The following is a 24,976-nucleotide window of genomic DNA, read 5'->3' as shown; positions in this document are numbered from 1 at the left end:
GCTATTTCAGCATTTAAATATACATATTTGTTTCCACAGAAGAAGATCTAAGCCAGTTTAATGTAAAAGGTGACTGCAAGGACAACTTCCACCAGAATTAGCAATCATCAATTCAAGCTGTCAGCCCTTTTTTTTTAAAAGGAAAAGTGAATTTCTGATGACCTAGTGGGGCTGAAATAAGTGCAGAGGCTGTAGAATTTGAAATGCTTCAGCTGTCTGTAGAGACGTTAGAGGGAATTAGCGAATGTGTTTAACAAAGTAGTGATAATAAGCAGCAAGAAATCTATATCAGTTCTCAATCTCTGTCTTTTGTGATTTATCGCATAGCCCCCATTGCAATTTCTGAAACACGAGCATACAGAGCGTGGCTGACATTTTAGACCATCTTATGAGAGACTGAAAAAACAACAGGCACCCATCTTCTCTATTTGGTTGCAAATGTGCCTTCTTGCCTTCGGGTGTTTAAGCTGCTGCCGTCTGGCAGGAGGTTCAGGCTGCTGAGGTCCCGAACAAATAGACTCAAGGACAGCTTTTACAACAGGGCAATAGCCCTGATCAATGTAAATAGCTGACCTGACTGGATACCTCCCTGGACTTTTTAGGGGGAGGTAACAATGTTTAAAACGATAACAATAATATTTATATTTATAACAAGGTGCAATAATAATTAATGTGCAATAATAACAGTGTGCAATACACACACACTTATTGTTCTTTTTTATACTAAGTTAATATACTGTGTTGTGTTGTTTGTTACGTTGTGATGTGTCATATCGTGTCGTGTTGTGTTATATGTAGTGCCGACGTAGGACAGTTTTTCCAATTTCATTGTACTACTGTACTATGTATGACTGTGCAATGACAATAAAGAGTTATCTTATCTTATCTTATCTTATCTTGTGCTGAAGCATCTCGGGTCTGAATAATACATGAGTGGGTAAATGAGAGCAGAAAATAGCAAAGCTATATCCAGAACTCTTACTGGATGTTCCTGCTCCGTGAACCATCAGAGAACCATCAGTGTCACCTGGCCTGAACACCTGCCAACCTCTCAAGGAAAAAAAAAAAATAAAAAAAAAATTAAAAGACAGGCAGGTGTCTTCTACGACAGCCTGCAGGAAGCTGCAGCTCTCTCTCTCTCTCTCAACAATCTTTCTCTCTCTTCACTTTCTTTTCATCTCTCTCCCTCTCCGTGTCACACTTTTAAGTGTGGAAAAGGCTTCTGGCTGTGATATGCTTTCCACATGCCAGCTGAGAAATAACGCATTTTTCAAAAAGCCTCGCAAGCCAAAGAACGCAGCACGATGATGTACTTATGGGCTTTATTTATAGTAAGTGTGTATGCACATTGGATAGAGATGGGTAAGGATTCCGCTGCAATAAAAAAGGCAGCATGGCCAAGGACCAATTATTACTAGACTCGAGAACCCTGTCTGAATCACTATTACTCTCTAATGCTGCTTTGAAAGAATGTAAGGCCACATGCATCGAATGACTTTGCGTATGAAGGAATAAAATGCAAAACACAAGCGTAGACTGCGCACAGGATCCAGGAGATGGATGGGTGGATGATATCCCTGTTATCTGCAGTGACAGTAAAATGTATGTTCTCAGCAGATGGTGTCAGCCAGTTGAGAGACATACAGTGTAATCTGTTAAGTGGAGAAGGCGAATGTATGAAGACAGAAATTTGATACAGGTGTCACAAATGCAATTCCCAGAGTGCACCAGCCCTTTAGGATCTTTCTGCTGAGTAAGTGTCTTCACAGAGTAAGAATCCCCTCAACACTGCCGCAAACCTGGGACTCAGTTCAATCAAAGCTGCATTGCACCACTCGCCCTCCTTTAAGATTGCATCCTTTTTCTAATGGTAAACCTAAGCTATATTGTGACAAATATTTTTAAACTAGGTGAATATTTATTCCAACAAAAATATTGATGGAATAATTTTTTGGATTATTAGTTGTTATGTAGTCAAAAAAAAAAGGCATTTTTTAAATTTTTGTTAAAATAATATTCAGCAGTTACTTTATGTTATAGTGCAGAGCTTATTTTGGAATGAAACTATTCAAATGAAATAAAAAGGTGTTGTGTTTTCCTTAAGAAAACAATATTGTAAATCATGCCTGCATTTTCCAGGCAGTATGCAATCTGCCATTATATTGTTTTCTAAGTCAAATATATTCTTTTAAAACATCAACTGTCAACATCTGTATATGTTATATATGTGTATATGGATATACAGCCCAGCTTCAACTTCCCAAATGTAAGAAGGATCTCTTATAGCTAAATAATGCTCCTTTTTTGATTAGCCCTTTAAAGCCTGATCCATGAAATAAGAAAATATTTTTTTAAAGTATTTTTTTTGAAAATGGATTGTTTAGTGAACCTTCTGACTAATTACAAAAATTAATATTAATTTGCATATATGAGTTTCAGTTTGTTCAGTTGGAATCCTATTTGCTATATCAGGCAGTTGATTTCAGTTTTTCAGGCGGGGGAGGATCACGCTGCTGATGTAGAAGACAAAAACTCACAAAATGTCATGCATCAAATATGATACACTTGGCTTTAAAGGGTTAGGTTCATTGGCAATTTCTAGCGTTAACATCAAGATGGGTACTGTACCACCTCATTCTCTCCCGGCAGAGCAAATTCAAGTGACACCATGAATAAATGCCTCAAAGCAGAACATAGACTGCATCATTTGTATTCTTTGTTTATTAACAACAAATAGCTACAGTGTAATCACATACTAATTCTCAACATGTGAGCTTTAAAACATTCAAGTACAAGAACATTACACTTTTACAGAAGCGTTTATATTAATTTAATATAGACTGCTTTTATCAGTGCTTAAAAAAATATGAAACACAGTGGTGGGTTTTTCATCCATACTGTAGTTGTTCTTCTAGCTCCTCCCTTTATGGGTTGCCACATTATAACATCTGCCACCATCTCACCTTGTCCCTAGTTTCCTATTCTTCCGCACTAACCCTCTCCTTCACTAAATCCATGAATCTCCTATGTGGTCTTCCTCTTTCCCTCCTGCCTGGTAACTCTCAACAACTCACCTTCAACAACCTTTGTCCAGTATATCCACTACTAGTATATCCTCCCTCTGCACAAACCATCTCAGCCTTGCCTCTCTAAACTTTTCTCCAAAGTAACATCTTCAGCTCGACCACCTGCAATTTGGTTAGCACCACCATCTCCAAACCATACATCACGCCAGCTCTCTGTACCATTTTGCAAAATCCTCCCTTTCACTGTTGCTGTTATCCCTCTGTTGGGACATTCAGAGTCACTATGATTAATTAAAGATATTGTCCTGTCACTCAGCCATTCATAATGCAGGCACCACTGTAGTGCGTTACACCTTAAACTTTGAAAATATGTGGCAGCGGTCATTCAGTAGGTCATCAGCAATCAGGAAAATTCTTGATGTGAAGTTTTTTTTATATTACTGAGCTACCGGTGCCTGAAACTAAATGATATTCGTCTTAACTTTATCAGAGCCAGAAGAGGCCAGAGGGGACCAAAGCTCTTTAGCTGAGCTCTGTAGTGCGCTGCTCTCTGAGAGAATGACAGATGAAAGACTTAGTCAGAGAAAACTCAGAGCGTCTGCAGACACAGACAGCAAGAACATCCAAGAGGAGTGGCACAGTCTGCCTGCCACTAATTACTGCAGAGCTCATTGGGGATTGCTTTGATTTTGTGGAATTTCTTCTGTTTCAGTTTCCACTAACCTGCTCTCAAATACTGTGATGTTTTTTTACAAATATAATCAAACTGTATTACAAAAGACTCTGTGCTGGTAGTGAAATATGAGGTACTCTGTCCTTTTCCTTTCTGCTAGCTTTATTAAATGGTAAATGGCCTGTATTTATATAGCGCTTTACTAGTCCCTAAGGACACCAAAGCGCTTTACATATCCAGTCATTCACACACTGGTGATGGCAAGCTACATTGTAGCCACAGCCACCCTGGGGCGCACTGACAGAGGCGAGGCTGCCGGACACTGGTGCCACCGGGCCCTCTGACCACCACCAGTAGGCAACGGGTGAAGCGTCTTGCCCAAGGACACAACGACTGAGACTGTCCAAGCCAGGGCTCGAACCGGCAACCTTCCGATTACAAGGCGAACTCCCAACTCTTGAGCCACGATCACCACAAATAGGATTAACATCTAATGTGCTCTTACAACAAGAGATTTTAAACAAAAAGCTGCTATTTATCAAATAGCAACACAATTATTTACTTGACAGACAAATAAAAAAAAACAGTAAAAAGGAAAACCTGAAACCCTGGGACAGAAGAGGCTGGTGGTTTAGACAACCAATGTAAGGAAAGTTTTACAAAGTCGTGTGTTTGTCCTGTAAAACCATAAAAGACAGATACAAATGTTCAGCAGCACAATGTTCTGTCCAAAAATCGTTTCAAATTTGAAAGATGCAGTCATTAAAGCCTGTTGCCTGTCTTCATTTCATAAGAGAGGATGTGTGAAAATGTATATCATTATAATGGAGATGAATATGATATGTCAGTGTATTACAGTCTGCCTCTGGAAGATGAAATTAGGGCAGTCCTTGGAGCACCACTGCTCCCTGCTGGTGCAACTTTCACTTTTTGCAATTTAAATGTTCATACACTCAAAAGTGTTGCAAAGCTCTATTAATGAAAGCTCACTGTGTTAGTTACTGATTAAAAATATGTATATTAACTGAATATGTCATTTACATAAAAGAGATACATTGCTCGCAAGAGCTTTATGAACATTTCATCAACTGTCTGTGAAGATTCTCAGTCATCCAGGTCATCGTAGTCAAAGGAGCTTGCAAAGAAAAGCGTCTGGACTTCTTTAAGTTACTTGAAGACGTTTCACCTCTCATCCGAGAAGCTTCTTCAGTTCTAAGGTCAAATGGTGGAGAGTCCCAGATATAAACCTAGTGGGAGTATCCCCCCACATAGGGACAAAAGGACCCCCCTGACTCTCCACCATTTGACCTTAGAACTGAAGAAGCTTCTCGGATGAGAGGTGAAACGTCTTCAAGCAACTTAAAGAAGTCCAGACGCTTTTCTTTGCAAGCTCCTTTGATTTCATCAACTGACTGATACAAGAAAAATCATTAGTTGCCTAACACAGGTGAACAGCGATTTGACTGTCTCAGTCTTTAAAAGAAAGGATTTGCAGCTCATCAAGTGGACAATTTTCCATTTTTTTTTACAGAAAATGTCCTGTTTTTTGTTTGTTTTTGTTTTTTCTAAATAACTGAGGACCCATACGTGTGTGCACGCGCGTGTGCGCGTGTAAACAAACAGTGAAAATATATTTCTGTTATATACAGATTTGTCTGTTACTTAATTTGGTGAAGTACAGCACGTTACGTGTAATGTCATTTAGTTAGTGAGAAGGCTGTTAAACTGAGGATGATTCAGAACCCTGGCTCTGATGAAATCATCCATTTTTAAGGACACAATGCAGTTTTTCAGATTTTTTCAGAACCTCGAGTAGTAATGTCTCAAATTTACCATGCAGACAATTTGCTTGAAAAATTATTCATTTGACTTGTCGGCTGTTAACTTTTGTTTCTGCTCTACAGTTATTAGGTTTCTTCATGCTGTGAGTAAGTCATTAAAGATAATTCAGCACTTTATAACCCTTGTGGATGTGCACTTCACAGGAAGCAGTCTTTGTGACTTCCCATTTGGAATGAATTCATGTAGAATCACTCCAATTAAGAGTCTGGCTCCGCCTTGTTAAATTATACAGCTTTGGGTTTCTTGAGCTCTTGGAGAAATCTTCCAGAGATCTGCATATTTTAGACTTACAATCCCTGCAGAATGAACCATTCACATTGTCAGACTAAATGTTTTAGTTTATGTGCAAATCTGTTAATGGATTATAAAATTTGTCATGTATACAGTGCAGAAATATTATATGAGAGCTTTTCAGGCATTTACACAAGACGATTATTTATAGATTGAAAACAAATCATAAGTAGTTTCAATACGTCCACAGGACTGACTTCCAAATGTACCTTTTCTCTGTGGTCACAGAGGTGAGATTTTCTTGTAAAGCTTTTGGCACATCTCAGACAAATGGGTGCTCCGGTCCTGCATGTTTGTGCTGATTGAGGTATGTCTTTTGATAGCATTTCTTCCTGCAGATGGACCATGGGTAGCCCCCCTGTACGCTTCACCATATGTGTATCAAACAGTCTTTTGTACTGAACCGTTTCCCACAGTGAGAATGGTCTTCTTTGTCTGGTGCAGAATTAGATAAGCGAGAGATATGAAGTGTGAACTTTTTCATGATCCTTTAGTAGTCCTGGCTTGTGTAACATTTTGGCAGTCAGCACACCAGTACGCTTTTTTGTTGTTGTTCTGCTCATATCAAACCAATTTGCACGACCACAAGAAAGTATCAGGGATACGAGTCTCTAACTTGACTTGGATTAGTGTCTTACATGAGTTTCTGAAAGTCTCTAATCACACATGGTGCTCTTGATGGTGTTAGATTTAACCAAGTGGCCCTCTGCAGCTGCTACAGTTTCTTTTTCATTCCATTTAAATTCATTCTTCTTCTTTGTGTGTCTCGCATTTTTCATAGTTATCAAAATCCTTCCAGCAATAAGAACAATGACAAGGACTCTGCGCTGAGAGGTGTCTAGTGTGTCTTGTCAAGTTAGAAGTAATTTACCAAAAAATCCCACAAATGCAGCAGGTTTTGACACTGTTGTAACATTTGAAGGTCCTGCTTCACTCTAGAAAAACTTGTTGTTTTGGCCTGTTGTTGTTTGGGATGATGAGTTAGGGTAGTAGAACTTTGTTGGCTGTCACACAAATCTTCTGGTCTTCTTTTAAATATTGTTGAAATTTGAAGAGTTGTTATGTGTTGGTGCCACAGCCACTGATGGTAGCTCATTTTTACTTTTTAGAATAATTTTTCCAAATACAAATTGTTGGCTTAGGATGTAAGTTTATCTTCTCACAAAAAATACTTTGGCTAGGAGAACCCAAGCAACCAATTCTGTTTATCACTCAGAACCAAAATCTTTTGAGTCATCTCGTGCCTTTTTAGTTTGCTACCGGAACCAAAACTCTGGCCATGAACAAAACACTCAAAAGGTTTCTTGTTGCCTTCCTCTGAGTTTGTAAATGACAAAACTATTATTTTTGTTTGTATTGTCATTTGACTAGCCTTCATTAAAAGGCTGAAGTGTTACTTCAACGGAGGCTCCTTGGTGTTCACTCAAAACAACAGGCTGCTGCCCTACATTCCTTATCATTTCTGAATTTATCTTTTCAAGGCTGTCTTTTCTTTCCTTTTTGTACTCACTTCAAAGCGAGTTATGCCTCTGCTGATCCTTAGCAATACACATGAATCATGATATGACAGCCATGGCCTTCATCATTGTCCAACTTTAGTTGCTGATATGACTCAGCTGCAACCAGCTGTAGAATAAAAATGGCAACCTAACCACCAAAAACATTTATTTTTGAAACTCATGACAATTGAAACATGTGACCTCAACCCAATAAGTTGAGCATGAGTGTGATTTTCAGTCACTGACATTACTGAATGCAGAGAGACCCACAAACAAGCAACCACTGCAGTGAAGGTCTAGCATAGCATGTCAACAAAGGAAACACAGCATTTGGTGATGTACATGGGTTCTCAGCTTCAGTCAGTTATTGACTGCAAAGGATTTTCATCCAAATATTAAAAAACAATTCCTAAATTTAAAAATTAAGTTATTTTGTCTAATTACATTGATACCTCTGGAAATTTGAGACTATGTACAAACAGTTCTGTAATTCCAAAACAGTAAAGCTGAATTTTAATTCAATTCAAATTGAAAGTCTGCACTTCAATCACAACTTGACTGTTTGATTTAAAATCCACTGAGCTGGTGTACAGAAGCAAAACTACAAAAGAAAATGTGTTACTGCCCAAAAACTTCTGGACCTAAATGTTTGTCTCAGGATGCCTTTGAATGGCTCCCAGGGAAGCGAATGACTTACACTTACTTACTAGTTATAGATGTGACAATATTCAGTAAAAACATAAGCACATAGTTTTGTTGTTGTTGTTGTTGTTTTACTCTAAACACGGTTATGTAAAATATAGTAAGTCCAGTATTGGTTTTAATTTAAAAAAAAAAAAAAAACTTTCCTTGCAATACTTCTGCACATTTATAAATACTCTGCTATCCAGTGACTGTACATTTATTTTATTAGGTTTATAGTAAATAATAGGAGGGTTTTTTCTGTTGACTGCTTGAACTTTTTTTTTTTTTTTTTTTTTCAAAATCTTCACATATTCTTTCTCCATGAGCCCTTCCAACTTGATGAGATTCCCAGTTTCCGATGCACTGAAGCATCCTCACAGCCTAATACTCCCACCAACCATGTTTCACTGTAGGCAACCTGTTCTTTGGGTGGTATGCCTCTCCATTATTTCTCCAAACATATGCAGTGTCTCTGTGGGTGAAGAGCTCTAATTTTGTCTGCCCAAAGGACAAGCTCCAGGTTGTCATTAGCATACTTTAGTCTGGCTTGAACATGCCTCTTTTGCAGAAGTGGATCTCCTCTTGGTCTGCAAACTCACAGTCCGTTCCTGTGCACATTTTTAATGATTGTCTGCTCTGTAACTACAACTCCTGAATTGGCTAAGTCATTTGTTAGTGTCTTGCCAGATGATGTGGGGTCTGTAGACCCATCTCTCACTAGTTTTCTTTCAAAGACTTTGATATCTTTTGCTTCTTACGTCTGCTTGTCTTATTCTGTACTGTGTGGCTCTCTTTAATTCCTTGATGATACTTCTCACTTCATTTCTTGACACTCAGAAATGCTGTGATAACTTTCTATATCCACCTCTTCCTTTATGAGTGTCAACAATTGTTTTTCTCACGTTCAAACTTTGGTTTTTGGCACAACACTTTCTCTAATCAAAGGTGAAACCTGTATGTCTCACGTTTCACAAGCTTTAAACACTTGAAGTTAAAGCACATCACTACTATAAAAATGTCAGTTTTTCAGGGGGGTTCAAAATATTGACTATGGTCATTTTTCTTTTCTGAAATAATTCTGTACTGGCACCAACTTCTTCAGATTAAAATGTGACTTTTTTCAATCTAGCCAGCAGAGCTGAGTTATCTTTAGGGCCAAGCTCCATTTGGAAGATTTTCTAACAACAGAATTTACAAAGAGAAAGATATAAAAATATAAGACAGACAGGTGTTTAACAAGAGCCTCTACCCCTGAATCCTGCTCTGTAAAGTGGCTGTTCATTCTGCTCAGTTGACACTGGATAGTTTGTGGGCAGAGCAACTGGATCTGAAATCCACACTGAGGCACATCTCTGGCACCACCTGGTGGCATATGTTGTTCAATTTTAGCTGGCTGAGGAGGTCAAAATGGAAATGTGCATGTTAAGTGTGAATGTGTGAAATGCGTGCGCTGGTCCTGTTCTCATCTGGCGTGAAAACTATGCTTTCACTTTATATTTGTTTATGTTTCGACACCATGAACAAGATTCAGGAGAAAAGCAGAGAGGCCTGCTTTTGTGCTGATGTGCATATAAAAATGTGCAGTCCGCTGTGGTAGCGCAGTACGTGATCGACAACGCTTGCTCTTGTGCCTTTGAGGATTATTGCTTCTTTAGTTCTAATGGGTCAAACTATCAGCCAAGCGGTTGTAGAAAAATTATTCAGACACTTAAAAGGGAATTACTCATTGCCAGTAATTATGCAGAATGGCTGCTTGATTATCATTACTGATCACTGTTACGTTTATTACCAATTAATCCATTCAGCCAGCCATCTTCCCCTGCCCTTTCAGATGCACTAGACAGTTTAGGAACTTACTTATGAAGGTAAATATGTTGCAGAGTGTGAGGGCTTGGTAATGACTGCCAGTTATCTTTTATTTGTCCATTTAGGTAATTTGTAATTTGGCCCCTTCCACGTTTTCATCAAGATTGGGTATTATTATTTTATATTCGTATTTACTCCTTACCTTGCACGTACAGTGCATGGTAACTAGCTGTACGCTGTGTGTGTGTGTGTGTGTGGGGGGGGGCTCAGGCACTATTTCCAGCACTGTGATAATGAATTCCTCCAGCAGAGCGTAGTACATCACAGCTCCCTGCTTCACTATCTCCCACTGAGCTGCAGACACAAGCTGCAGAGGAGGGACGATAAGAAGCACGGAACAGGGAGGCAGGGAGCCGAGCAGCACAAATGGAAACAGCAGAAGGATTTTGGATACTTGCAAACGGGAGAAACTCACTGTAGTGCTGCATCACCTCGCACAACTTAGGCATTTATTGATGCTTAGTTGGGTGTTGAACACTTACCTTTAATATCTCGCTCACTGCGCTGTAGTGGACAAAATTGAATTAACAAAACCTGATTTAGCGATGAAGATGGCTGCTTGCTAATAACGTCGTAGCTATGGCAAAACTGGAATATGGAAGCCGGTGGTCAGAAGCACATCGCTTCTCCTTTGGAAGTAACTCTGCGCACTGCGTCTTGGCGCACAAACGTGCACGCGAGAGGGTTAAATCATCATATTTCCCCCAATTACAGACAGTGTTCGTGATATTTTAACATTTGGAGTCCATAAATGTCGCTGCACAGTGTAAATGTTTGGTGACGAAACTGAATATTTTTTGTGCTTTGAATTTAGAGTTGGCAAAATGCCAACTGACCCCACTAGATGGCAGCATTGCAAAGACTATTGCATGGAAAAAGCTGGGCAGCTCTGCAGTGGATGCCTCCTACTGCAATGATTTCATTTTAGGTTCTTCTGTTTTTGTTTTCTAGCAGATTGCAGTGTCAACACAGTGCAGAATGTAACACCTGCATGTACTTTTCTAAAGTCTTTTTTACTGTGAGTAATACTCATATTTAAGCAATTACCCAGCTGCTTTTGTTAAGTTTATGCAAGTGAGTAAATTATATTTAACTTCACCTACCACATGTAGCATATCCTGGCAGCACCTTTCATTCAAAACTTATCAGTTTAATTAACAATAAAGAAAGATTATGGAGACATAAACAAGACAAGAAGGGAAATGAAATATGACAGAAATGAGAAGTGAGCAGCTTTTTATTTTCAGTTTACTAGAGGGTAGTTACAGGCATGTTATCACAATCCCTGACACTTAGTGACCATTTCTATGAACACTTCTGTCGGCTTAAGTGGCTGAGCTGGTTAGTATCTGCACAATTATTACAAAAACAAACAAAATAACAAGTGCTCGTGTTTTAAATAAATTAACATTGTTTCACACGTGTTGCTGTCTGTGGATTTTTACATAATCATGTCACATTACTCTGTTGCCTGCGATAAAAAAGATATGGCTTAATTCAGAAGGTGGAGCCAGGAACTTCATAAAAGAGTTGAGATTCGGTTCCATAAAATCCTTCACATTTTCCCCGTGGCAAATTAAAAAAAATGTGCAAAAGGCAAAGCGCTGCACTTTTATCATCTTATCTTCTAGATTGTGTCAAGGAAATGTGGTGCTGTCTTACTATGAGTGAGCGAGGCAGATAATAATGCAGTGAGAGAATGACAGATGGGAAGAGACAGAGAGATACGCAGAGAATGGGAACAGCAGATTTGTAGTGACAGGCTGCTCAGTCGGAAGTTGTAAGATTGTTTAGCCTAAAATCTGCAAAGCAGCCATGGAAACCAGTTTGAACCAGAATCCAAAATATGAAATAAACAGAGTCACAAAACTCTGTCTTGAGGAAAAAAAACAGCAAAAAAGGTTGTACTTACAAGGTGACTCCCAAAGACATATTAGCTGAAAACTTGCGATAGCTCAGCATGTGTGGTGTGCAGTGTGTCTTTAAATTATTATTATTATTTTTTTCAAACTGGCAAAAACTGGACACGTGGAGGACAAAAGAAGAATTGGAAGGCCTGAAAACTATCTATAGCAGATGAACAGTATCAAAAAGTCATATCGTAAGAAACAGGAATAAATCCAGCAAATACCTGGCACAGGATCTGAGAGATACATCTGGACCTTCAGTTGATCCATCTACTGTTCACTGAAGCTGCTCAGAAATGATCTCAGGGAAAGGATCGCTGTCAAGAAACCATTCTTGAGAAAGGGAAACAGGGAGAAAAGGCCATGCTATGCCAAATTACACAAGATCTAGGTTGAAAATTAGTGTTTGGCTGCCACTGTACCATTTTTTGAGGGTTGCTAGCATTAAATTCAAGATGAGCTCACATTCTTCCCAAAAACGTTGATATTTTTCACTTTAAACATCTGATATGTTGGTTTTGTACCTTGCATTGTCAGTTATAAATAGTGTTTGAATGATTTGCAAAGCATTGCATTCTGATGTTGTTTACATTTTACACAGCCTCACAAGTTTTTTGGGGAAAAAAGCAGATAACTAATATTTACTGAAACTCCTTGGCAAACAGTGCTGTGAGCCAGCATTTCTATCAGAAGGAGCATGAGTCGGAATAGACTGGCAGACACTTCTCAGCAGCTGTACCTGAGCTTATTCTGACAGTTGAAGTTTATTGTGAGAGTTTGTGACAAGTGTCAGGTATGTTGTCATCAACATGAAAGTCTTTTTCTTTTAAGAGTCACAGTCATCTTGGAGATTTATGCTGAAATGCATGGAACACTGTGTTAGTGTCCTATGGCAGCTGGGATAGGCTTCTGCTCCTCGTGACCCTGAACTGGATAAGCGGTTGAATGGATGGATGGAAGCCAAATAAAAAAAGAAAAAAAAGAATTAAAACCCTATGGTTGTGGTTCAGTTAAAGTAATGAACAGTAAGCAACGTGGTGTGTCATTTTTATTGAATGTCACTGCGAACACTAGTGGGGTTATGCAAGAACAAGTCCCAATAAGCTGAATATAACTATGGAGCCAATGCATACCCAAGATCCATAACTAGAGTTGTCATAGACAGTGACCAGTGAAATGAAACAAGTGAAAGAAATCAAACATTTAAACAACAAAAACTCATGAAAGATAGCAAAAAGAGAACATTTTACCCCGTCACAAAAGGCATGAACTGTGGTCAGCTGATTAAAAGTGAGTCATGTGAAGCCCTGACCAACACTGCGTCACACAGTAGTTACATAACAACACTGACACACGTTATTATTCTTTCCTTGCAGCCGACATATAGCCTGCCTTTGATTTGTTTCTTGTAAGACAAAAGCTGAGGATGAATTACACAGGCTAGCATGCATGAGTCTTGGCACACATCACTATTGATTTAAGCGCATTTTGTGTTCCTCTATCAGAATTATTTGGCTGGGCGGCAGCAAACAGAGTGAATGCTGTTATCAGGCCGGCACAGGAAGAAAGCAACGCAGGTTTCTTGAGTTTATCAGGGCTGTTGCTCCTCGTTCTATAGCGAGCACGCATGTACTGTACAGAGTCACACTTTGGTGCAATGTTATCTTCCTTGCATAGTAAGGGAGATAATTTTGTCCCTGTTATCTGCTAAACCCTGACTCTTTGTTGCAAAATGTTTTGTATATTAAAAAAGAAAAACTCTGCTTCACGGGGTCCTAAAGTTTAACACATATCAGTGCAAACAAACTTTGCACCAAAGAGAGGCAACTAAGAGCAACTACTGCATTGCACCGTGGTGTGAGTAAATCTGCGTGACTCTGTCCCTCATTTCAGAGAGCGCTTTGATGTCAGTGGAATAAGCTGCAGCTCATTGAAGGAACATCAAAGATACCCCCCACCCCACCCCAGCTTCACAACCATGCGCTGCTTTGAAACATGTTTGGAAATGCCGTGGGGTTCCCGTTATCTTTTTCACAATTAAAGGCTTATTAACCGCCTGTTAATACTATCAATTATTCCAGAATGTGAACAGTAACTTTGGGGATCAAGGGCGTAGCTATTTGGAATTTGTGATTTGAAGAAAGGGCATCATAATGCCTCTTTTCTTCAGGTTGAGCCCTCTCATTCTGCTTTCAGATCACTGATTAAACTCCCTTTGTTTGTTTCTTTAATTTGACCTCTCAGCACTTGTCTGGTGTCATGCCCGCATTAGATTGGTGTTGGGGTTTTTTCTACAGTCATCTTTGCTGCCCTTCAGCAAGTGTGCACATAGGTGTGATGGAAGCAGCCTTAAAGTGCTTAATTTGCATGGTTTGTTACGTTCCATTGTTTCACTATGTATTTTGTATCGGAAGCTCTCTAAGCTGAATGATGTCAGCATGCCTTTTAAGCTATTACATTTGATGACATCATCTACTGTGTGTATATATATTGTTGTGTTTTACAAAGTTCTCCATAGCTGCGGGATGCACTGACTATGGGAATCAGTAGCATTGTTATCATTTGAATCACTGTGTCTAACATTCACTCACCCGTCTAAGTGTTTGGACCCATTACTATTCCAGTCATCTCAGTTTGTGAAGTAATTCTAATAATATTTTGATTAAATATGTTTGAGATCTTCTCAGTATAAAATCAATATGTCCATCTCACCCAAACACACAGCACAACAAATTGTTTTATACTTAATATGCTTAGATGTGTTACTTAGTTTGTGTTGTGGTTTTTGCGGCTGCTTCAAATGGCACTGTCATATTAGGCAGCTTAATAATAGAAGAAATAGTTAACTGTGATCTTGTGGATGGAGGAGCAACTTTTCCTGCGTCCAGGCTGGCCTATTAGAAGCGCGTACCTAGCAGCCAATCACAGGCACTCACTCCTCAGCTCCTCTAATCGTGGATTAGCCACAACCGACTGCAGTCTACAGCTCTGGGAGTGAAAGGTAGTCACTGCCATTCAGCCTCGGTTTTATTATTAGCTCTCTTGGATTTGGCAGCAGATTTTTTCCCCTCTCTCTTTCTCTCTCTCTCTCAGCAGCAGCGACTTCTGCGTTGCGCAACCAAGTAGGCTGCACATTTTGGGATCTCAGGTAAAGGTGTGGGATTACCGAAGAGACAAGCGACCAAATACTTAGAAGCTGCTATAGTAGGTCAGGTAGGACTCGATCCATGGCCCTTTAATTTAAACCCACAACGTAGTAACGCCGCTCCGTTTAAAGCACCGCTCCGTTTTCGCTTCCCGATGTTCAAGACGGCCAATTACCCGAGCGTGGATCCTGCGCCCACCATCATGCACGGCACTTGGTTTACCACGGGATGCCGAGAAAACACGCCCGTGGCGGTGGAGAAACCTAAGAAAAAGGCGTTCAGCTTGGTCAAAATAATGTCTCTGAACAACAAGAAGGGGCACGGCCAGCATCCGCACAATAACAACAACAACACCATGCCTTTTACGATCCACTGTCATATCGGGAAAGAGATAAAGCACATTTGCAGCAATTGCAGCCGCGGAAACGACACGCAGGACGGTGAGTAGGCTCAAACCTTGTGTGGTTTCGCCCATAGTAGGTTTGCGGTAGCTGTTACCATCCAGGATGCACACATCTGAAGATGGCTACGTTGCTTCTGTTTTTTGTTTTGTTTGGGGTTTTTTTTTTTTTAATATGCGATTTGATAAGCAGGCTGTGTGAGGATACAGTTGAGGATATAGTGTTTTTTCCCCTCGAGGGATAGATTATATTATTTTAGTGTCGATGTGCATTGAAATGACACCACTCTCCTGAAGGAGAGTGAATCACTGTTGCTGCTGTGGAAACTGCCTCTGACTGGATCAGAACTTCTTACAGGGTTGGGCTGCTCATATTTTGAACTGTTAATTGTCGTTTGACCGCAAAAATACGCTGCGTCTTTTGTTTTTTTTAATTGTCATTAGATCTCAGTATTAACCTCTAGCATGAAGCTGTGCAGGCTGTTTGCACAAAGCCTATTTCCCCCCCCACTTAGGTGTCATTACATCATCACTCAGCCATCTTGGCATGCAAAAAAGTGTTGTTAATTAAAACCAGCAGCATCAGTTGCTCATGTTACAGTGGTGGAGAATGTAGGTTATAAGGATTCTGCCGTGCAATCAGACTGATGTCAAGAAGAGGAAGAAAAGGGGAAAATCCAATGAATTTGGACACTTGGAAGAGGATTTCCTTATTTTTTTCTTGTGCAGATTTTAGGATTTTCTCACAATTACAATTGCATCATCACACATTTACAGTGTAGACTTTGATTCTATGTGTACTGGTTTTAAATAGTTCAGCACAACAACATAAAAAAAAGAAATAAATCTGGTAGTAAACACTGTATTTTGGGATAAGAGGGCTTTTGAGTGCACACTGAGATACCTACACCTGTGGGGAGATAGTATCCAGAGGTTTCATCTTCACAGGAAGGCCCAACTGCTTTACTGCAGTTTCTATTGTGTGCATTTAAAAAATAATTATAATAAAAAAAAAAAGTATATATAAATATATATTTTCAAACCCATACTCCTTTTTGAGTTAAGGTTGTGGTACTTAACACTAAGTAGTGTTTAATGTTATGAAGCAATGCCCTAAGCACTGAAGTTGCTAACAGTGAGTCATTACTGCCACTCTCTCTGTCATACAGTACAGCAGCTTGTTACTTGGCTCCTGGATGTGGCTCAACTTAGAGCTCGTTGTCTTCCTGTCTCTATCTGGCCTTTAGGCTGCTAACGAAACCATTTGAATCTCTCCTGGATTCAATTAACACTGACTGCTGGGTTATTTATAGAGTGCTGTGGTGGAAGGATTTCCAAGGATGCTGCAGAGCATTCAAATAATGGTCCGTGGGACTGATTTCAGCACTGCATTATCGCCACATTTATTTACTGTCTCATTGCCCCAGGGAGGCGGCTGTCCTGTTAAGCGGCATGTCTGTGTTGGCAAACATTGCAAAAGTGATGCAATTATTAAAAGAATAAACAAACAAACAAACACCCTCAGATTCCCTGACTGCATGTCATGGGTGATGATCTGATGCAACCGGGTGACATTGACAACAGACGTGACACGATGTGCTAGAGGGTCACCTCGTGCGTCCAGGCTCTGGACTTTTAACACTGCTGATTTTAGGGGGTTTCTTTGGCGGTTTTTGAGTTTTTCTGTTTGCTTCTGCTGCATGCTCATAAGATACTTTAAAGGTGATTTGTGTCATCTTTTTAATAGCTTCCAAGAGTTTTGAGAGAATTCTAAGACATTCCCAAGCGATGCTGTTCATTCTAATAAAAAAAAATGTCTGTTTATTGTTTGTCTTAATCGCTCTCGCTGCAAGATTGTGCAGTTTCTGTATGGGTGCATGTGCAAACTGATTTGAAAAGTCTGCACATTTATCATTCAGTAATGATGTATTTTGGCAATTATAAATGCAGAGATGATTAATTTAAACAACCGAGGCGAGCTGATCTCGAAAGTATGGAAAGTAATGGAACTCACTGGCTGCTTAGTAGAAAAAAATGCAGTTTAAAAAACATGCATTGTCCTGACTAATCGGCTGTTCTTGCACGCAGTTGCATTTGCGATATTTTGCTATTCTGATTAAATGTTTTTTTGACTACATAAAAGACTAAGTTTAAAGATTAGGTTTTAAAGTAAGGAGAAGAGAGAAGAGCTTTTTGGCATTGCGTAATTCTTTTTTCTTTTCTTTTTTTTTTTAAATCTCACAAGCTGCCAAGTAGGTTTAAGTCAGATTTTCAGCTCGAGTCCCCTTAGTTATTAATCATCCGCCTTTTGTATTCTTATCCAGCAGCCAGCTTTCCTCTTGGTGTTACATTTTAAGTGCTGTTTGTAGCCGTTTGCATTCGCAGTTATTTCTTCATGTAATATTTTGTGTTTGAGCAAATTACTTAACATTCTTTGCTTCTGAAGTCAAACAGTACTTAAAAGATTATAGGGCCGGGCCTCGTGAATATTTGATGAAGAGCTGAAATATTCCCCCTTAATGAGGTGCTCATCAGTCAGTCTACAGCCTAGAACTGTTTAGACCCAGAGCAAATCCTGCATAATGCCATATGATGTGCAGGTTTGTTTATGCTCTTATTCAGCCTCATCTAGTTAGTGCTGAATTCTGGAGGCTGCTTGGCACAGATTATTTCTGCTTGGATATTAAAAAACAAAAGTGTTTGCTGCCTTTAGTTATCATCCAGACTATCCATCACCTCCTCTGGATCCTCACCTAAACTAAATCTGTTTTGTTTTGTTTTCTCTCCCCCTTACAGCGGAGGAAGTAGAGAGGCTTGCCGCCATGCGCTCGGAGTCCTTGGTCTCTGGTACCCACACTCCACCCATCCGTCGGCGGAGCAAGTTTGCAACTCTGGGGCGGCTCCTCAAGCCCTGGAAATGGAGAAAGAAGAAGAGCGAGAAGTTCAAGCAGACATCAGCTGGTACGTGACATCTTTTCATAATTTATCCGCATAATAGTGACACGAGTATAATAACTCCAATACTTGTAAAGACTGTACCCTGTGTGGTTTCAGTTTTTTTTTTTTTTTTTTGGTGGGGGGAATCAATGCATATCCTTTGGTCAAAAGAAAAATTGATTAAGTTTTTCAGTCTCCAGGGTGAGTCACAATGCAGCAAATTGATTCAGTGTAGCGCTGGAGTTTCATGTTTTGAGGTCTCTTTAGAGTTGCTTTGATCTTTCAGCCCAGTGCTGTCAGGGTCGAGTGAAGGACGTGGTCTCTTCAGATCCGGCTGTATTTATTTTCCTCGACTGACACATCCTGAATTTTTCTGTCAGCCTCTTGGAAAGGAGGAGGCACTTTGTCAGACTGTAGCTCCCAGGCTCGAAGAAGCGTCCCTGCTTTTATGGACGGGAGCTAAATCCAGTGTGAACAGAACAGGATGTTCTCATTTAGTAACATTATTCAATTAACATTTTCTGGTGTGAGTTTGCTGAATGATTCAGTATCTGTTGGGTTTGCTCATGGTTTCTTTGGCTGCTGTTTGAGTCTTGACCGTTTTAATTTTTGCGACCTCTTTTCGTCAGCTCCATCATTTGTCAGAAGTACAAGATGTGTGCTTGACTTTTTTTTTTTTTTTTTTAACTGTAGCTGCCTTTGAGTTGTTTAATACTTAAAAAAAACTGCATTTTTGAAGTGTGTACTTGATAACACAGCCACAGAGATTCTGTCTGTTCACTGGTACAGTCATGTCAGCCCTGTGATAATAGCATCTCTCTTGTTGTGGTTAAGGACAGTAATCAAAAGCTGAGCCAACAAAAGATAATTTCTGTTTCAATGGTGGTAATGCTGAGTGGAGCTGAGAGAAATGACGCTTTTCATTGCTTTTGTTATCCACTTGTTTTGTGTGCATAATGCTTCTGTCCCCAAATAATGCTGTTGCTACTATTGTTCTATTCAATCCTTTTTGATGGGCATTTTTGAGCTGCCATACCACTGATGATCACCTTGTTAAGTTACAGGTGGTACGCAGTCTCACAAGAGACTTCGATGCTCAGGCAGGCACATTGGCCTCAGAGAGACCACAGCTCTGTCTCATCCATTTTTAGCGTGAACCTAACTCTGAAAGTTCCAAATAAGTGGAATGTGGCCTGAACTTCTGCAACTGGCAGTGGTAGAATTGAAGCCACAAGCGTGCGATTGTGCAATAAATTGAAATGACAGGAGCTGGCAGAAGGATTTTTAACTGTAGCAAGAGAGCGTCTAAGAAAACTCACAGGGTCACGTCCTTATTATTGAAATGCACATTTGGTTTTTATTAAGATAATTACAAGTGTTTCCAGGTTAACATTAATGAAAATAATTATACACCATGAATCATTGAAGAGTTTTAATGACAATAACAATGTGTTCCAGTGGCACATCGTGGTGCAAGTTTGCACCAGGTGTTCACAAAACATCAATCTTATGGTCAGAGAATGATTAATAAGTCATTAGACGTATTTTAGAGAAGGCCCAATGGCTGGTATTTTGTCTTAGTATAGTCACTAGATGAGAAATTCTGCTAAGCTTGAGGAAAGTAGGTTAACTGTATGGTGCAGAGGAATCCTGTGATTACTGAAAATGGATTATTGCTTCATTGAGAAATAAAAAAATATCCATCCAAGAAAAAAGTTTTATTTAGAAAAGGTAACATTTTCTTGGTGAACCCTTAAAGCGCTTCACATACAACATGACAACAACATCACTCTGTTCTGTATTATTTCCTATGGCTCGCTGCACACAAACGTTTTTCTCGTGGCCAGCCATGTATTGAACTTCAGCCATGACTGTGAAGTACAGTTATGTGAGGAAAATGAAAAATAAATAGTTTTTATAAGCCTTTATGCAGTCGTATGAAAAGTTAGTGCTTCTTTTTAAATAGTTTGCTCTTTTCAGACCGATTCTGAGAAAGACTCTGTGCAGTATAACCATTAGCAAGTTTGTGTTTAAAGGAATAATTTTTCACCTTATCAAGGAAACTGTGTTGTGTACTTGCCCTCATTTTATTACTGACCTGTTGTCAGCAGGTATAAGAACACTGCTGCCACATGCTACTACCAGCTATTGACTTGTTTTAGTACACCATCATTAATAGCTGAAAACAGCATTTTGTCTGCAAGAGTATTAGAGTATTTGTCTGTTGCTTAAGCAATCAGCAAAAATGTGCAGTGGTTATAGTTGCATTGCTATGATCTTGGCCTTAGATGGTCCTTGTTTGTCTTTTGTGTCTGAAGTAGTCTGTGCTTACCTTATTGTTGATTACAACTCCTGTATCAATAGGGAGTAGACCAGCCACTGGGCAGGAAGATGTTGTCATGGATAATTGGACACTGGGCACAGTAGAGGATTATTAATGTGTTGTGATCTTAAGCAGATGAAGGCCAGCTCTGGGAGGCTGCACTCTTTACCTCAGGAAGGAATGAGGGAGGAGAAGCATCTGACAGCTGGATGTCTTATCATGCTGTCTTATTGTGCTTGGTAAATTTTTACAGCCAGCTTGTATCAGGAAGAGATTTTAGCGAGAAGAGATTTATCAAAAGAACATGCATGCTGTAGTCTGATGTTATCAGGGAGTCTATTTTTAATCTAATTAGCACATTTCCCTATGAACAGCAGTCATCCAATTGCACTACTCATGCTGGATGTTCGCATGATTTTTAACAAAAAGGACATATTTCATACGTGTCCATTGTACACTGTATGAAGGGAGAAGTTGATTGCCTATTGCATGCCTGCTGTGTCCTTTATAGGTGTTAAAGTGTATTTTAGCCACACTCAAGCTTCTGAGGTCTGAGGTTTAACGCTTGAGTTCCTCATTGATAGAAGACACCATCAAAGTTTTATTCCAGTTTTTTGTGAGAGTCAGACTGAGAGAAACGCCTCAGTAAAAGACTCCACTTTAAGCTACTGTGCCTCAGAGTTTGTAGGATGTGTTCTGACTATCTGGGTCACTTCGCAGTGGAATTTACTTTTTTTTTTTTTTCTCTTTTCTTTTTTTTTCTAAAAAACTAAATGTAGTGTTCTCAGATCAGTAGAGGCTGAACTTAGATATGCCAGTTTCATTTAATATGCTCTCAGCTGAGTCTCCCCAATGAGTGTCTAATCTTCTCATCTTGGTACAGATTGAGTGGTTGGAGTGTTGGGCCATGATAACACTTTGGGCTATGGTAGACTTTTAAAATAGAACTTGGTTGATATTCAAGGTGATTTTGAAGGCTACTGCAGATTCTAATATACTGATATGGAGGTTTGCTTTGTACCCTTTGGTAGTGATAAGAGTGCATCCTGTTTGATGCTTTTAACTTGAGTACCTCAGCTGCACACTAAACTTATATAATAAACATTGTTACAAACTGACAAGTGATGACAACTACTCTGGTGTCCAAGTCAATAGCACTCTGTATCAAAGTCAGGTATTTTGAGGGAGTGGCATTTTTTCCCACTAAACAGACACTAAACACGCACACACGCAATTGTGTGTGTGTGTGTGTCCCCTAGGACCTTCCTGATGAAATGAACATGAAATCCACTTCTTGCACACTAATAATGTGCTGATTAAATATTAAACAGAGTGGGGGCTTTTAGGGGGGTTTGCAAGGATGGCCAGAGTTTCATCTCCTTACTTCATGCTCGGCACACGTTCTGCACGTGTCCACTTTAATTTTACCAGCTTCCACTTTTGTTTCGCAAACATTCGCCGCCTGTCAAGTCTGAAGACATAATATCCTCATTAAGGCTTTTGAGTTAATGGTATTGCATAACTGTGTGCATCCCGCAGAAGAGCTCTTATGTCATAAAGCTCTGAGTAATTGCTGTTCGTTTTGGATGAAACAACTGGCGTAGTAATGACCTTTAACCCCAGGTTTCCCCACTCTGGCAACAAATTGGTGCTGTACTTCTTTAGAAGGGTTAGGGTTAGAGTTTCATTTGAATGTTTGCTCTGTTAAACAAAAGACTAAAGAATAATGGACTCGTGATGGGGATTTCAAAGTCTAAGTTAAACTGCAATGCAAGAGTTTTGAAAGTTGAAAGTTTTAAGGAGAAAGCTTTTAGAGGCTGCATTGTAAAACCTATTATCTTTTATTATTAGATCTGGCAGAGGCAAATGTCTGGCAAAGATATTAACTTTCCAAGATATATATATATATATATATATATATATATATATATATATATATATATATTAATCCAATTACTTCACAGTACAGTTGTTACCACTAACCTAAAGTTGGTTGTGGGAGTTTTATGGAAATTGCTTGGTAATGTGCAAATATTTTATTTTCGATTAAATTTGTTAGCCACATGTTACTCAACAGCTAGAGATGATTGTAGAAACCTCAAAATACGGATGTTTTTAAATTAAGGAAAGGTTAAGAATGACTACATCTGTTACATATTTGATCATTGTCAGTGCCACACATGATGTGCTGTGCTGTCCTGTCACCAGTGTGCAGCCCCAAGCAAGCCTTAAACACATACTAGTGGGCTGAAAGAACAGGAGATACGCTTGAAAACGTAACCAAGTATTGATGTTCTTGGCCTCAACATTAGAGCAAGAGATGGCATCAACCAACGTCACCCCCCAAATAGCTCAGACCACCATCCTGCTGCTTTTTTCCTTAATCTGAGAATGGAAGAAACAGTGGACCATCACCTCCTGACTCATGGTTAATGTACTGCCTATGTGAGCCTAAACCAGGGACTCACATTCCCATCCAAAATCCAATTAACAACCTGTGGCCACATCCACTCTTCTGTTCCAAGTCCTGCATTCATTGTTGAGCTGACATTCCCACGTGGCGAGGCTATGGACTAAGCATATGAAAGGATAAAAACTGCAATATGCCAACTTGGCAGCTGAAGTAAAGGAGTGTGGCATATTGGGGAATATTCGGTCATGTATGCTCGCTCCCCAAAAAATATGTTTAACTTTTTAACTAATTCCTTGCTCAGGGCTGATCAAAAAGCTTTGGAAAGCTTTTGAAGTAAGCATTGATGATGAACACCTGGTACCATAGAGAAACTCATAAAGAAGCGTAGTGATTTTGACTTATTTTGAGCAGTGGGTTTAAAGTGTAATGTGCTGTGAACGATGTGCAAGGAATAGAGAGGTCAAGATGCCAGTGTATTTTTGTCCAATGTGCTCTGAATATGTAGTAGCACTGAACATTTTTGATTTCAGAAGTCAGGGCTTCTGATATGTCAAGCACTCATACTGGGCACAGGGTGTACGAGTCTCCTGTGCAGCGTGCTCAACTGTTGTTATTGCTCATCCTCATTTCACGTTCTTAATTAGCTTCTGTGCAAGATTAGATTTTAAAATGAGTAACAACTTCTCTTTTTTTTTTCTTTTTTTTTTTTAGTATTTTACTGCTTTTGTTCAGCCTACTGATAGAAGATCTTAAGTGCCTCAACTCGCAAAGCCTAAAAATAGAAGGAAACAGTAGCTATGGGACATGGCATCTTTTGCATAATGAATTACGATGAGAAGCATTGCTGGAATATCTTTTTTTATCCTTTATCTGTGTTAAACAGGGAACAGTTTCTAATTGTTCTAACTGTTCAGCAGAGACGACTGATTATCTTTACAGCAAAATCTAAATAAGCCAGACGAAATGTATATGGTGAAACTGGGATTAATTATGGGATTATCACAGTGACCGAATGCAGATAGTGACTGATATCCATTTCACACAAAAAGAAAACCTGTTTTGTTTTGGTTTTTGGCTGGACCAGATGTTTGATTGGTCATTTTTTTTCTTTTTCTGATTGCTGAACACTTTGAGTAAAGGAAACAAATAAGCAAGTAAATAAATATTTCTTTGACTTGTGATGCAAACGAGAAGCTTTCGTTAGCATATTGCTAGTAATTTTGATGTTTGTTACTTATTTATTACATTTCTAGGCATTTGGAAATGTTACATCAAAAGTGGTTGATGTGAATGCGTCTTTAAAAAAAAAAAAATGTTGTGAAACACATGACCACATCCATGTTGTGAATTGTTTAGCCTGGGTTAAACAAAGAAATAACGGTCATAGTTTTTTGAATGACAAGTTACAGTGTTAAAACCTCTTTATCACACTCCTTTTCTTTACAACATCAGCTTTGGAGAGGAAGATGTCAATGCGACAGAGCAGAGATGAGCTTATCAAGAGAGGAGTGCTGAAGGAGATCTTTGAAAAAGGTGAGCTGATTTTCTGCAGTTTCTCTCTGATTTAACAGATGGAAACTGTTTCAGATTTAAGTAGAAATTACAAGAAGGGTAACGGTGGCGTACCAAACTGAAAGGTCCTCAGTTATTCATCTCCTTGTTAATCAGTAGCCTTTGGTGTGCACTCTTCAAGATTTGGCACAGAGCTTCAAGAGATAGAATCTTTCATTATAGAAAATTTGTGGCTTTAAAAAAACCCCCCCGTTTGATCTGGATTTGATGTGCTTTACACAACCTAAAGATATATTTTATTATGTTTGAATCGCACAACAGGGGGCTCGATGCCGCAGGATATCAAAAACAAAGTCAGAGAAGCTCGGCTGACTCTTGCCAAGATGTGAGGAGAGCAGATAAGAAAGAAATGATAGCCTGTATATAAAAGATAGACACAGCTTCTGGACCTTAAAGG

The 24,976-nt window shown here is 39.3% G+C and overlaps 1 protein-coding gene and 1 long non-coding RNA gene across 4 annotated transcripts in view; one reads left to right on the top strand and one right to left on the bottom strand.

The window, feature by feature from the left end:
• Positions 1-24,976, top strand: part of LOC146687660 (phosphatase and actin regulator 1-like) — a 50,444-nt gene that overhangs the window by 4,675 nt on the left and 20,793 nt on the right. The window contains exons 1-3 of one of the 2 annotated variants that reach the window (XM_085439545.1): positions 14,724-15,374; positions 18,131-18,295; positions 24,460-24,540. In XM_085439545.1, coding sequence (XP_085295671.1) covers positions 15,089-15,374; positions 18,131-18,295; positions 24,460-24,540 — 532 coding nt within the window. In that variant the 5' untranslated portion in view covers positions 14,724-15,088. Of the gene's footprint in view, positions 1-14,723; positions 15,375-18,130; positions 18,296-24,459; positions 24,541-24,976 lie in introns of those variants that run through there. The other variant, XM_085439546.1, reaches the window with a different exon arrangement.
• Positions 11,103-24,976, bottom strand: part of LOC146687659 (uncharacterized) — a 36,504-nt gene continuing 22,630 nt past the window's right edge. Inside the window, exons 4-5 of one of the 2 annotated variants that reach the window (XR_014916452.1) lie at positions 18,088-18,245; positions 11,103-12,717 (exon numbers count right to left, since the gene is read on the bottom strand). This is a non-coding gene — a long non-coding RNA (uncharacterized LOC146687659). Of the gene's footprint in view, positions 12,718-16,712; positions 18,246-24,976 lie in introns of those variants that run through there. The other variant, XR_014916451.1, reaches the window with a different exon arrangement.

Source organism: Copadichromis virginalis, linkage group LG18 (assembly GCF_057382275.1).
Source record: "Copadichromis virginalis isolate Kocher_CV1m ecotype Utaka linkage group LG18, C_Virginalis_male_GT1.1, whole genome shotgun sequence".
NCBI classification, from domain to species: Eukaryota; Metazoa; Chordata; class Actinopteri; order Cichliformes; family Cichlidae; genus Copadichromis; species Copadichromis virginalis.
The sequence above is the reverse complement of the archived record's forward strand: the minus strand, read 5'-3'. Positions and strand labels throughout refer to the sequence as shown.